Below are 15223 nucleotides of genomic sequence, written 5' to 3' on the forward strand. Positions count from 1 at the left end.
TTTTGTAGAACCTCAGTAGAGCTCCTGAGACACTCCACAAAGTTTCTCCCTTTTCTCCTGGGAAAGGCATTAGATGAATTTGTCCTGTTTGGCTTACCTAGTAATGTAAAACTATCATACTGGACATTCATGGACAATGCTGCTGCTAATTGTTGCTTCACTTACATTGTAACCCTGAAAAAAAAGACTGTCTCCTAAGACTATATACCCTGAGATCTGTGCCACCATAGATATGGTGGAATAAAAATTAAAAGGGGGGATTGTAACAGGGTGGTCCCCAGGAAAGGGGGAGGTTCCAGATTTCCTGCCCCCACCCAAGGGAGGGTGGAGCTGAGCAGAGAGAGTGAGCTGCAGAGGAGACTGAGGAAGGAAGGCAGCAGGATGGAGAGTCTGAAAGAGACTTGCAGGAGGCACATGGAGCTGAGAGAAACATGAAGAAACTGCACTTGCCTTTTGGCCATGGACTGGGTGACACAGATGTGGGTGAGAGACCCGTGGGGAAGTGACAATGGCAGTTTTTGTCTTGCTTTTGATTTTGCTCTTTTCCCTCCAGACTTGTCTGGTTGTTTCTGATCCTTTTCTGTGGGTCCCACAGGAAGATGCTTTAGACCTGTGGCAGGCTTTGGGGCTTTACCAGCCAACAAGACTTTGGGAGGCTTCTTGGCAGTGTTAATACCCATTCCTTTCTTTGACCAGTGTGTGGGGTGTGTCCTGGTTAGGGTGAAACTAGTATTAAGCCCTGTGTTGTAGTGAAACCCATGACAACCAGCACCTCTGAGGGAAGGAGGCCTTCAGCAGGACAGCAGCATCATTTCAGAACCACGTCTGTAGATACTGGTGCTCCAGTCACTTTCCAGTCTTGATCGCTCAACAGTGGTCATAGCTTTTAATCTATTTATGAATTTGTTACTATGGAGCCCCAGAGAAAGAAGCATAGTTGGTATGCCATTTACTTTCATTTTGACCCAATAGGTCTTTGTTTAAAGAAAAGAACCCAAATAAGGCTAAAAAGAACAAATTCTAGTCAGATACCCAAAGTGCCTAGTACTTTCTGTGGTGCCTCATGTTCCTCACTGAGGCGTTTAACATGAACAGTGACACTGGCATCAGGCAGGAAGTAGGAACACACTTGTCACCACTGGCACCAAGGCCCCAGGCCCCAAGTCTCAGACAAGTCCGAGTGTGGCTGAGGACATCAGTTGGAGGGAGGTGCAAGGGGACCAGGGAGGGTGTGAGAATCCTGCATATTCTTTCTTTCTTTCTTTTTTTTTTTAAGATTTATTTATTTATTTATACAAGCACTGGGTGCAGTCAGAAGCACGGGAGGGTGAGAGAATTCACCACAGCAGGGAACAGAACAGACAGACTGACGAAATAAACTGCTGAGGGGAGCAGAGGGTGTGGCAGGAGAGGTCTGCCTGCCATGTGGGACCCTCGCCGGGGGCTGGGAATCGAACCAGTGCTGCAGAGGCTGCGGGCAACTTCGCAGCCCAGCGCGAAACCTCTGCGCCACCAGGCGAGGCCCGAGAATCCTGCATATTATGATTCAGGCGGATCCCTGGACACAGCAGAATCCAATCACAACCAACCGTAGCCCTGACGTCAGGGTTTATTAGGATTTCCTAGGAAAAGATTAGGAAACAAATTTGTTTACATGTACACATTAATAGAGATTAGGGACCTAAGGTTAGAAAATGTGGCAAATCTTCTCCCAAGTACTGACTCAGGGAAATCTACATTTGTTATTCAAGGAGATAAAATGGGACATCATGTTTCAAATACTGATCACAGGTTCTGATTGTGATTGTAAAACACCTCTGTTTGGCCTTACAGAGCATTATATAACGCCTCCTCTCTGCAGTTCCCTCCACTGCCACCTCGTGGGATCTGCTCCCCACAGAATGGGTCTGCTCCTGCCCCTGGTGCTCTGCGCCCTGGCTGTGGGCTCTGGGGCTACATCTCCACCCCAGCAAGTTTTCAACCCTTCGCCTTTACTCTCCCGTGGCTGCAATGACTCAGATGTGCTGTCATTTGCTAATTTTGCCCTGGGGGACATCAACAGGGACCGCAAGGATGGCTACGTGCTGAGCCTCAACCGAGTGAGCGATGTCCGTGAACACAGACAGGCAAGTGATGGTCCCCTACCCGGGCAGGTGCTCGCTGGGCTGGCCAGGGCTGGGGACCAGGGACACATGTTGCCGGTGCTTTCCAAATTGGAAGCTGCTGAGCAGCTCTGCTCTCTTCAGCCAGAGTGTCTGCAATGCTCTCACTGTCACTAGAGACAAAGCTAATCGCTACCCCTGTCTAGTATTGCAGATGTGATGAGAAGTTTTGACAGGCTTCTTAGCCTTGACTGTGCTATAAAACAGAGACTTTGGGGGCCAGTCCATAGGAGTTGCTGCTCATGTTTGTTTCTCCACCCCTGCCTACAGGATGGACCAGCAGCTCTGTACTATCTCACCCTGGACGTGGTAGACACTGACTGCCATGTGCTCAGCAGGAAGTCATGGAAGGACTGTAATGTGAGACCACTGTTGGAATCAGTAAGTGCTTGTGTCCAGGGACTCCAGGGGAGAAAAGAGGTGTCCTCTAGCTTTGGGGTAAAGATTGTTCAGGATGCACCATCTTTCAAATGCCAGTCAATATCATCTCCTGGACATGGTGTCTTGTGGTCATTCTAGTTCTATAACCAGAACAGACAGTGTTTAACTCATGTTCTGAGGGATTTCTGAGAATCCACTTGGAATTGTGAAACCCAGAATTGGAAAGTTGCCTAATTTATTTTCTACCTCCAGGACTCTCCTGTAGATGCTAAGCCAGTGTTTAACTTGTGAAATAAAGGTGTGAGGTGAAGTCCTCTGTTGTGGGTGTAAGGAAAACTGTATAAATGATGATGGGATAGCATTTGGTTTTTGTTGCTTGATTTTATTTTATTGAGCATTGGTGTTGATTTGTTGCTGAGAGAGGGAAGCAGGATAGAATTCTCAGATATTTCATGGGAGAACTGACTAGAATGGAAAGTAAAGGGCTTCAGAGTTGAGTCTTTAAAAGATGACCACTGATGAATCTTGAAAATCACAGAGTAAGTGTTTTACTTTATACTTAATCATTCAGTGGTTTTTCTCCACGGTTTAATAAGAATTTTATAACTTGAATGCAAGATCGTATTAGTAAACTGTTTAAGATATCTTTCCTAATCATTTAATCACACTATCCAAGCTGACTTTTGAAAAGCAAATAATCTATTTACCTGCTGAAAATTTAATACTTTAAAAGGAGGTACTAGCTGTGTACTAGACTTAAAAGTGTGTGCTGATTCCAACATGACAGAAGTTTGTTTCCTACTCATGTAAAGTTCAAAATAGAAATGTCTGAACAAGAAGGGGTTTTCTCCAAGAGTGATTAGGGGTCTTTCTGCTTTGTGGCTATGACTCTGTCACCTCCTAGTCCAGGCTTCTGGGGTCACCAGCACATCTGCCTCAGCTCTGGCAAGAGAACCAGCAGCAGGACAGATGGCTCAGGGGAGGTCTTCATGAGCCGGACCTGGCAGTGATTACAGTCACTTCCACTCACCTTCCTGCGTTACAACACAGTTGTGCCCAGTCGCACGGGACCAGGAAGGAGTGTGGGGGATGAGGTCTGGCTGTGCCCCGGAAGTAGGTTAAACTGCTTGATAATCAGCTGGTGGTTTCCCACAGTCAAAGCCACCAGAATAGTCATTCAGCTTTTCAGAACTTAAAAATAAAATGTTCAGTTTGGGTTTTTTTTTTTTTTTAAAGTCTTAGATTTTTCTTCCATGTCATAAAATGCATGTGTTTGTTCCAGGTTTATGGTCAATGCAAAGCATTATTTTATATGCACAAGACAGCAAGAATCCTCTATACACTTTCTTATAACTGTACTCTTCGCCCAGGTAAGACATTCATTTGATTTTGCTCATTTTATTAAATAAAATAAGGGCAAAAAGCATTTAAATAGGGCAATGCCCACATATATAGAATTTTTCCTTTCCTTACTATCTATTCATTCATTCCAAGACCATGTTCCTGCTATATCCAGTACTGGCACTTCCCACAATCACCCACAGTAATTACTCAGCATTGAGTATGAAATCCTAACTCTTTGGTCTGTTACAAATGTCATAATTTCTACATCTGGTGCTCAGGTGCCCTTTCTCACCATGTCTGAAAATATGGTGGCTATCTCTGTGAATGCACCACTCTGCACTCCACGCAGTTGGACGCCCCCCTCTTTTCTGAACACACCTTACACTTTCCAGCCTGGGCTTCTTGCTCATTTGGCTCCCTCTGCTGAGGATGCCACCCTGATAGCTTCTGTCTTGAACTTATAGCCATTCTGGGAGCACGTTGATGCAGCTACTTCTTCCACAATGTTCTCTGTTCAAGAAATGACTAGTGCTGTCCTCTCTACATCCCAGTAAAACCTTAATCAGCCCACTCCTGGAGCTCACATCATGCGTTGATTTACTTGCATTTTCTTCCTTATATAATGAAAAATTATCAATTCTTCCTCACTGTCACATGTTAGAAGTCCATAATTAATCTTTACACTCACTTAAATGTATCAATGTTCTGGAATGAGGATAAGGCTCATGATTTTTGATATATGTACTGTCAATCATTCTGGGGCCTGCTTGGGGAAGCAGCATCCAAGGCCCAGGAAATAGGATATGACCAATTGTCAAGCTATTATGTGCATGGCTCTCCCCTGCTAGATCATGTTCAAGTGCAGATTCTGATTCTCTGTCTGGGGTGCTGACTTGAGTGTCTGTATTTGAAACAAGCTTCAGGTGATAACAATGTGGCTGGTTACTTGGAGGGACAAGGCAACAGAGCAAACATTTTATTTGCCACGGTTTAAGCTTCCTAGTTGTGAACATATGAGTCTCCTAAAAATAAATTAGAGAACAATTACTAAGAGTGGGAACATGTAGCCACCGAAGGTATGAGGATGGAGCTAGTGACCCCTGGCGATGATTCCAGTTGACAAAACCGATGTGTTTGTGCTGCTAAAAACAAGTTAAGGTAAGTTCCCTAGCTAACTGGCACACAGGGATTGCCAGCCCCATTTCCACCTAATCAGAAATTCTAACTGTACCATTAGTGTAATTATACTATCCAATATCATGGTGATTTGACCATTGTTTTTCTGGTTCACTTGCATTTTCTACCAAGGTAGGTATGCACCCACCTTCTGTTAGGTCATTCAGTCACTCATTCATTCAATGAGCATTTGGTAAACATGGAACATATTATATTTGGTGTTAGGCACCAAATTGTGAGTAAGACATGACAGTACTAAAATCCCAAGCTTTTAAGATATTCAGTCTCACTTAGAGGTGATGCTTTTAGAAGATGTTTAACTAGTTGAGAAAAAAATGTTCATATCAATATAAATACATATAGCATGTGTTTTTGAATAAAATTCCTAGAGTAAATAAATATATGTGAAGTAAGAAAATATTAGTTTCTTAATTATAAAAGTAACACATGCACATAGTAGAAAATTCATTTTTTATCCAGACAGCTTTCTATCCAGAAAATATCTTTTCTTTTTTTTTTTTTTTAAAAAGATTTATTTATTTATGTATACAAGAACTGGGGTAGAGGCCAGAGGTGTGGTGGGGGGGTCAGGGGAGGGGTGAGTGGATTCACCAGAGACACAGTGGGGAGCAGAACAGGCAGACTGACTGAAAAACACTGCTGAGGGGAGCAGCGGGCGAAGCAGGAGAGGTCTGCTGTGCCATGTGTGTTGCTACCTGGCTGACCAGGGATTGAACTCGTGCTGCAGAGGCTACAGATAGCTTCATAATGCTGTGCTTAACCCCTTGTGCCACCAGGGAGGCCACGGAAAATACCTTTTCTATTGCATCTTTGCTGAAATTTAGTATTATCTTTTTTTTTTCCAGTCTTTGCCTCTGTTGTGTTTATATGGTTAGCAGGATTAAAAGTCATTAAGGAGCTTTGTTTTAAAAGTGCTTTCTTTGGCATCAACAGTTTCTAGTGGAAGCATTCGTCGAATGTGCCCTGACTGCCCAGTGCCTGGTGGTTCTGTCTCCCGTGACTTCTCAGATCCCAAGGTCTTGGAAGCTGCCACTGAATCTCTTGCAAAATACAACAGTGAGAGCACCTCGAAGCAGTATTCTCTGGTCAAAGTCACCAAGGCTTCTAGCCAGGTGAGACTGAATGCCCTTGGTGGTTACACCAACAGTGAATCTCCCGCATGTAGCCATGGAGCCAGAGCTGAGAGGAGACTGTCAGGGGTGCCTTTTGATAAGCAGCCTCTTGGGTTCTTGTCTTGGAATACCTGATGCCCGCACAATTATGTTTCAGTGTCTGAGCTAATCACATGATTTCCACAAGTGTGTGACTCCTTTATTTCATTGGTCTTAAGGCAGGGAGGGAAATGTGAAACCTAGTGTCTAGGTTTCTCTACTTGGGGTCACTGTTTATTGCTACATTTCAGATCTGAGTGACCAAGGGCCATTCAACAAGTCAGCTTCTGGTCATGTTAGGGTTGGGAGTGGATGCTGAGGGAAATGGAGGCTCAATTGTATTTGCATTGTATTGCGATCTATCAAAGTGGGGAAAATTAATCTAAAAATAAATTTACCTGAGGAAAAATAAGGTCACCCAAGTGAAGGCTGCTGCAGGAGGCCTTGTTGCTCCAGCCAGAGAGGATACTGACAAGCAGCAAAGAGAAAGGGCCTCACACCGTGGGGCTGAAGATCTGGCATCCCTTTGCTTTTTGTTCTTGGTCATAGAGAAAAATTTATCAGAAAGTATTTTAGGCAATAAATTATATGTATCAGCATACTGTAAGTAAATAGCACGAAAAATTGTTTGTTTAGAAATTAGTTGTTGGGCAGTTTGGCCCACTTGACAATGGGAGATGGTTTGTTGAACATGCCTGACAAGCATTACAATACAATAATTATAGTGGGTCCTTCTTTTGCCTTCCCTTGAAGTTTCTTGGGAAAGTTTTTAAATGAAGCTATTTGAGTTAGGAGTTTCTAAATAAAAAAAGTTCTGATAGCTGAGTAGCAGCCAGCTCCTGCTGCGAAGGCCATGAGAATAAGAAAAGTCCTTTCTTTGCTTAGGCTTTAGCTGATAGGGATGTACTGGCGGCTATCAACTGTCTTAGGTTATTGTTTAGCTGAAACAATGAATTTTAGTGTAAGACTTAGTTTTTTTATTAACCTTGAAGGTTGCCTTCTTGCTGAGAGCACGGAAAAAGAGATGCACTAATTGTTTCTGCTTTGTTTCTATGCACTTGATAATGTAATCTCAATGCTTGCAAAAAACGTATAAATAAAGAACCTGCTGAGCCTTTCTCGGCAGAAGATACTAGCACCTCACCAAGTGTCAGTGTCTCCTCATTCTACCTCATCCCCTTCCCCTCAGCCCTTTCGTTTTCGCTGACGCCTTCTCATCCTTTCAGGAACCCCTGACATGACGTTTTGCCGGAGGCTGGTCCCCGGCAGAAGGCTTTTAGAGCCCATTCATTCCTGAGAAGGGGAGGGAGGTGTGGTGGTTATTTTCTACATATCAGGATCCTGTTACATGCTTTGATAATGGTGGGTTTACAGGGACACTGGGATACCCGCGCTAACCCAACTTGGGCGTGTATGGTTCTGTAAAAATCATGCTGCCAATCAACAGTTCCCCATGTGGAAAGTCTGATTTTTATTTCTCAACTATTGTCTCATTCAGTGGGTGGATGGACATTTATACTCTGTGGAATATTTAATCAAAGAGGCACCTTGTACCAAATCCCAGGCCAGCAGCTGCACGCATCAGTCTCCTGACTCAGAGGTGAGTATCTCTGAATTTCTTCAGAATTTAAGATTTGTGTTCACACGTGAGAAATATTTAGCAGGCTTATTTGTTAGTATAAATTACACATGAGGTTTTATAATGCATGAGATGCTTTTGTTCACCTCAGGAAACAACTGGCTAGTTGGAGATTGTGCTGGCCCACACACATTAATAAGGTTTTATTCGCTTGTAAGGAGAATTTTCATCAACAATGTGATGCCTCTGAAAAAGAATGATCTTAGGAGACTCAAAAATATAGATGAATCTTCTCAGTGGTGTTAATGGTTCTGATTTTATGTAAAAAAAAAGTCCAGTTACATTTGTAATACTGCTTGTGAAATAGAGACTCAGTTGTAGTTGAATTATGTTGATATTATCAAAGTGAGGAAAATTAACCTAAAAAACAAATCTACATGAGGAAAAACAGCTCTTTCCACATTTTTCAGAGGTACTTAATTTCTCTCAATGATATTTTGTAGTTTTCAGCCTACAGAACTTTCACTTGTGAACCTAAATATTTTATTCTCTCAGGTAGTAATGTGATGGAATGATTTCCTTAATTTCATGTGGATTGTTCATTGCAAGTGTATAGAAATAAAATTCATTTTTTAGATTTATCTTCTATGCTATAAGTTTGATGAGATCATCTAATCATTTTCTGGTAGATTCCTTGGGGTTTATTATATACAAGATTATGCCATCTACAAATTGGTGTTTTATTTCTTCCTTTCCAATCTGCACACCTTTTAATTCTTTTCCTTGATTTATTTTCCTGACTAGAACTTACAGTACAATGTTGACTAGAAATGGGGGTAGTAGACATCCTTATGTTAGTCCAGATTTTAGGGAGGAAGCATTCAATATTTCATCATTTAATAAAAAGATTACTGTAGGTTTTCCATGCCCTTTATCAGAGTTGCAAGTTCTTTTCTATGCCTAGTTTGTTAAATGCTTTTATCAAGAAACAGTGTTGGTGTATGTAAATGCTTTTCCTAGTTAATAATTGTGTGAATTTTTTCATCTTTAATATATGAGTATTACATATTACAATATTGTTTTTCATGTGTTAAAACAATATTGCACTTCAGAGATAAATCCCAGTTGGTCATGGTGTATAATCCTTTCAAAATATTGCTGAATTCACTTTACTAGTGTTTTTTTCTTTTTTTTTCTTTCTTTTTTTTTTTTTTCTTGTGGGACCCTTGCCTGTGGCCGGGGAATGAACCGGCTCTGCAGAGGCTCGCAGCCCAGCACTCAACCACTGTGCCACCAGGGGAGGCCCTTTACTAGTATTTTTGTTTTAAGAATATTCAAATATATGCATTAGAGATATTGGTCTTTTTAGTTTTCTGATGTGGTCTCTGCCTGATTTTTCATGAGTTTAATATTCACCTTTAGAATGACTTAGACAATTTTTTCACCCTTATATTTTATTCTTGAGACTCTGAATTGGTGTGTTCATTCTTTTGAGACTCTGATTGGTGTGTTTATTCTTCTTTAAATGTTTGTTAGAATTCATCAGAGAAGTCATCTGCGCCGGGACTTTTCTTTATGGAAATTTTCTTTACATGAAAAAAAAACTACTCATTTTTTATAGTTCTGTTTATATTATCTACTGTTCTTCAATTTTTGTAGCATTTCTCCTCCTTGGAATATATTTAAGTTATCTAATTTGCCACCATTGTAAGGACCATAGGTTGTTCTTATATTATTCCCTTAGAATCCTTTTTATTTCTGAAAAATTGGTAGTAATGTTTCATTTTCCATTCCAGTTTTAGCAATTTGAGTAATTTTATCTTCATCAGTCTAGCTAATGTTTAGCCAATTTTATTATCTTTTCAAAACCCCTTACTTTTAGTTTTGTCTATTCTTTTTTATTGTCTGGTTCATTTATTTCTTCCTTATTATTTATTACTGCCTTCTTTTTCTTGCTTTTGGCTTAATTTTTTCTTTTTCTAGCTTTATAAAGGAGAGATTTTAGTTACAGATGGCTAATTTTCTTTTTTAACATAAGCATTATACAGGTAGAAATTTTTCTTTTCAGTAATGCTTAGATCCACCTCAGAAGTTGTGAATGTTCGACTCAAAGTATTTTCTAATTTCCTTTGTGATTTCTTCTCTCACCAATTGGTTCTTTTGGGTCATGTTTTTTCATTTCCACATATTTATGAAATTCTAATTTCTTTCTGTTATTCATTTCTATTACTATACCATTGTGGTTGGAGAACATACTTAGCATGACCTCAAATCTCTTAACTTTATTAAAGCTTGTTTTATGTTATACTTTAGTAAAAGGTGCATCTTGGAGAATATCCCATGTACACTGAGGAAGAATATATTCTACTGTTACTTTAGTTGGCTTATAGTGTTATTCACACTTCTATTTCCTTCTTGAGGTTCTGCATACTTATTCTAGTCTCTATCAAACTGGATATTCCAATTATTTTTGTAGATATGCCTACATGTCTCTTGAATGTTCTCAGTTTTTGCTTTGTTGTTAGCTGCATATGTATTTAAAACTGTTATATCTTCCTAATAAACTGATACTGTTACTATTATAAAACATATTTCTATTTCTAGTTACAAGTTTTGTCTTAAAGTCAGTTTTATCTGATACTTGCATAACCATTCCAACTTTCATTTTTTTTATGATGATTTATTTATTTAAGCATACAAGAACTGGGGTACAGGCCAGATGTGTTGGGGGTGAGAGGATTCACCAGAGACAGAGTAGGGGACAGAACAGGTGGATTGACTGAAATACACTGAAGGGAGCAGCGGGCGAGTCAGGAGAGTTCTGTGCCATGTGGGTGGCTCCCTGGCCAGGATCGAACTCCTGCTGCAGTGGCTATGAATAGCTTCATAGGTTGTGACTTAATCCCTCATGCCACCAGGGAGGCCCATTCCAGCTTTCTTTTGATTCCTGTTGCATGGTATATTCTTTCCATCTTTTTTTAAATTTCAACCTATGTGTGTGTGTTTGAATCTAAAATGTACTCTCAAAAAACCTTTGAAATCAGTCCATTGAATATTCTCAATTTGTTCAAGAAATAATTAGGGAAATTTCTTCACTCTCCTCTGTGTGACCTTTCTCATTTGCCAGTAACATCTTGAGCAGATTTCATCTCTTTCTAGTCATTTTTAGAAGAAAATTTCACTTAGGTAACTAAGATTAACTTTCATATATGAAAAAAGTTTTCTTCAGTCAATTCTGAATCAAACGTTTATTTCTAATTCAATCAAAAAATTTTCCCTCTGTAGCTCAAGGTGGATGTAGAACTTAAGGTCTGCTGTAAAGAAGTGGTCAAGATCTGTTTCACTCTTGCTTCCTTTCTTCCATCTTTTGCTTACTTTTGCTCTTCCAAGTTCTAAGAAGATTAGAGACAAGAGTACAATGTCTTTCACATAACAAACTTGCATTTACAATTTTCTCTTGTTCTACATAGGCTCTCTATGAAATGCGCTCTTGCTGGTTCTCTTAAGTGATACAGGTGTTGGTTCATCCAGAGATTCAAACTATCTTAGCAGGATGATGTATTCTATAGCTGACTCCTTGGAACCACCTCTGTGTTAACTATTTATTCCCCCTATTTAGTCTCTGAAAGATCACCCACTGGTAGTTACTAGCAAAATAGCTGTACCATGACATTTGCTTTTCCCATGAAACCCTTGTATATGTCAACTATCGCAAAGGTAGAAATAGCCTTCCTTGTGCTGTTCACTCCACTTACACACTAAGGTAGACTATTTAACCAGGTTCCTGATCTCAAAAAATTCTGAGAGAGAAACATACTAATTTCCATAGTGTATATGTCCCCAAACTCTATAGTCATATATTTAGTACAACAGCTAAGTCTATGAATTTTGGTAACTCAGTAAATCCTAGACAGAATCGGAGTGGCCAGGTTGTACTTACTGTGGTATCTGATTCTCTCCAGAACGTTCTCTTAGAGCCCTTCCCTTATGTGGCTTGGTTATGAACAGGAGAAGGGAAGGGCTTATGTCCCATTCGCTAGGAACTTCCTACTTTAATGGAGTTTCAAGCCTGAAAAATTTCTAACCTGCTCATTGTATGACCTGGAGATAGGCAATAGAGAATCATTGCGACCATCTGTTTAAACATAATGTGGTGAATTCTAGATCATTGTTCTTCAGTGCTCTTGAAGTCAAGAGGCAGAACTACAAAGATTTTCTCCTACACACACACACACTAAATTCTAATAATCAGAGTTTGTTTGCCAGAAACACTTAGTTTCTTGTCATTGAGCAACTTAGTATACTTTATGTGATTATTTGCTAAGGATCATTTTGCAGGAGTTAACAGATAGCCTGCCTATTGCATGCAGGTACATAAAAATGTTGATTGGTTGTGTGTGCATGAGCAAAAATCAAACTGTTTTTCATTTAAAATAATAGATAATCATAATACGCTTCACTGTATTTTTCCTTTCCTTAGGCTGTTGGCCTTTGCAAAGGTTCTCTGATAGAAAATGGCAACGTAAAGTCTGTCTCTGTGACATGTGACTTCTTTAAATCACAGGTACTTTTCAATATATTTGTCTTGCTGAGAAGAAATGCAACTATACATATGTAAATTATCTATAAATATGTATAAGATATATTTGTGTTTAGCTGTGCCTAAACCTTTAGCTCACCTTACCTTTCACCTCCCTAAAATGTATGATCACCACTTTACTCATAGTGCTTTAAAGCCATACCCACAAGGTAGCTAGTAAAAGATCTGTTTCTAAAACATTGTTTTAGAAACAAAGTTGTCTGCAGAATAAATAAGACTCCTTTAGAAAGAGGGACCTACTAGCTGGGATGACTCAGGCCTCTGCAGCATTATTAAATTCAGTTTCCTAAACCCTTATGCATACCTGTTGGGTTAGTTGTTTCCAAAAGGCTTTCAATCAATTCCACAATAATTACTTAGCACATACTTGGAGTAAGTATAGTGTAGTAAGGGGATGGTTGAGATGAGCCACCTGGGCTCCAGTCCTCCCATTTGTGAGTTGTGTGATCATGGGCAAGAGTTGCCACTGTGAGCCAGGGGTTCTGCTATAGAACGAGATCGCAACAGCTCTCTCATTCAGATCCTGTGATAAACAAGTGTGAGGAGGGGACTGTACTTAACTTCTAAACGAAACTAAATTAAGCCATTAATTAGAGGTGGCTGTTGCTACCGCTGCTGGGAACAGGGGGACCGCTCATTGGGGACTGAAGAAGTCATTTGACCTTCCTGGCCCATTGTCAGCTCTGAGTTTGCATGACTTGCTATCAAGCTTCTACAGGTCTTGGTTCCCCTGGCCCTTACTGGTCTTACTTTTTAATCCTTTATCCAAAGACTCATCCCTACAGCTCGTCTCCCTTTAAAAGATTCCATCAGGAAGGCACAGCTTAGCCTGGTAACAGGTAAGGCAAGGTTTTCAAATGAGGGGCAATCTCTTATTTGAAAGTGTTCTTATTTCAGACTTCTGCTCCTGGTGGTGAAAACTCTGCTGTTAACCTGGGTCCTGCGCAACTGCCCAAGGTGGAAGACTCCCAGCAGAAAAAGTCAGCTCCCACTGATGCACCAGCCACAGCAGTGCCAAAAGGATCTGTCCAATACCTCCCGGACCTAGGTGATGAGAAGCCCCAAGGGTCCCAGGAAAGTGTTCCTGTGGAGGCCTTCCCTGTGCATCTGGATCTAACCAGGAATCCCCAGGGAGAACCTGTGGATATCTCCTTCCTCTTCATGGGGCCTGAGAAGGAGACAGTGCTGGTGCTACCTTTCCCCTCCAAAGAACAACGCTCTGCTGAGTGCCCAGGACCAGCCCAGGAGGACAACCCTTTTCTTCTTCCTCCACAAGAACCACATAAAATCCTCTATAGTCATGTGGTGGCCAAAGGAGAAGGGATTGTGTGGGAAAGGGTGAAGGGGTCAATTCAAATGTAGAAAGTTGCTAATAAATACCTCTTTGGCTCTTCTTGGTCTCAGCATGTTGACTGGACATAGAAATAATGAAGTCAATTGTCCACTTGTGCACTGGGCCTCCGGCCTCCTAAACCTCCAAGGCCTCGGGCCGTGGCTAGATGTCTGTCTTGTCTTTCTCTCACTGATATTTTCACCCTTTCATCTATGGATATGCTTGACTCTTTCTCTCACTGATATTTTCACCCTTTCATCTATGGATATGCTTGACTCTTTCTATGGCAGCAATTCATCTGTGATGAATCTTTCCCTAATACCACCTCATTCAAGGAACAGAGACCCAGCAGAGGGCTGTACTCTCTCTGCATCCCTTTCACTTCCAAGTTCATTAACTGAGCATTCCCTGTACCATTTCCAACCTCTGCCACTTTTCCTCTGCCTGGAAATCTGTGGCTTTCAAAGTTGGGGCAACTCATATTTGAGTAGAAGAGAAGTGCATCTGAACTGTGTTAACCACCTGGGAACAACAGCCACAACAGCTTTTATCATTTAGTTTCTCTGAGGACACGTATTAAAGGGCCCATCATGACATTCAATCATAGCCTCTCCTCATAGTTACAAATCTGTAGGACAGATTCTCCCTCAGTTAGCATGTGCACACACACACACACACACACACACTTCCCTATGTAAAAGATATTGATATTTTGATGAAGACTTTCCAAGAGTAATCATTGTCTTCCATCCTGGCTGCTATTATCAAAAAGATGCCCATGGGCCGTGGCATCATTAGCTTGAGAGCAGTAGGCAATAGTCACTCTTACTTGCTTCATATAGATGGAGAAATGATTTCGTGGGGAGTCAGATTTCGTAGTGTCTCAGACCCCATTTTGGAGTCTGGCAGAGTCACAATTGCATTTCTGTAGTTCAACTAAAGTCACCTCAGAGAAGCCTGTGCGCCAAGTGAAGGGACTGGCAAGCGTTGGGAGGCAGCTGCTGAAGAGCAGCAGCAGGAACATTTACCAGCCTAGGCCTCCCAAGGCAGAAGGAGGCATGGCCTCACCCAGGCCAGGGAGCTGGCCTGTGGACAGGGACCCCTAGTGGAGAGATGCAGCCATTGCCAGAACCTGGTTGAAGCAGAAGCAGGCAATGAACACCCTGACCTGTCCCTCCTTCCCTCTGATCTCTTTGGCCATTGGCTCTTTAACCCAATAGTAAACTTGCCAGCAGGGGAGCCTTCCAAACTACAGAGAGACATTTCACTGAACTTTATTCTTTACTTAGCAGTATCACTTTTCACAATCAAATTCATAACTTTCAGTTCCCTCGACAAGAGATAACTTATACTACCCCTATCACAACTCAGTCACTATACTTTGGTTCATAATCACACTGGTATAATAAAATTACTCTGGAGAAGTGACCTCCTTATTTGCCAGACCACTGACCCAGTGATTTGTCATCTTACACT

At 41.2% G+C, this 15223-nt stretch overlaps 1 protein-coding gene across 2 annotated transcripts; it reads left to right on the forward strand.

The window, feature by feature from the left end:
- The first annotated feature begins 370 nt into the window (after window positions 1-370).
- LOC119257377 (fetuin-B-like) lies at window positions 371-13806 on the forward strand. Of its 2 annotated transcripts, XM_054700426.1 has the most exons (8): window positions 371-483; window positions 1834-2126; window positions 2433-2543; window positions 3826-3913; window positions 6018-6196; window positions 7734-7835; window positions 12295-12378; window positions 13312-13806. In XM_054700426.1, exons 1-8 carry the CDS (start codon window positions 432-434, stop codon window positions 13774-13776), a joined length of 1374 nt encoding a protein of 457 aa, XP_054556401.1. In that variant the 5' UTR covers window positions 371-431; the 3' UTR covers window positions 13777-13806. The 2 variants fall into 2 exon arrangements, with proteins under 2 accessions (XP_054556401.1, XP_037381150.1); XM_037525253.2 differs by lacking the exon at window positions 371-483 and having other exon boundaries at window positions 1628-2126.
- The last annotated feature ends 1417 nt before the right edge of the window (window positions 13807-15223 follow it).

This window comes from Talpa occidentalis, unplaced genomic scaffold, assembly GCF_014898055.3.
Source record: "Talpa occidentalis isolate TD23 unplaced genomic scaffold, MPIMG_talOcc4v2.1 talOcc4.4, whole genome shotgun sequence".
NCBI lineage: Eukaryota > Metazoa > Chordata > Mammalia > Eulipotyphla > Talpidae > Talpa > Talpa occidentalis.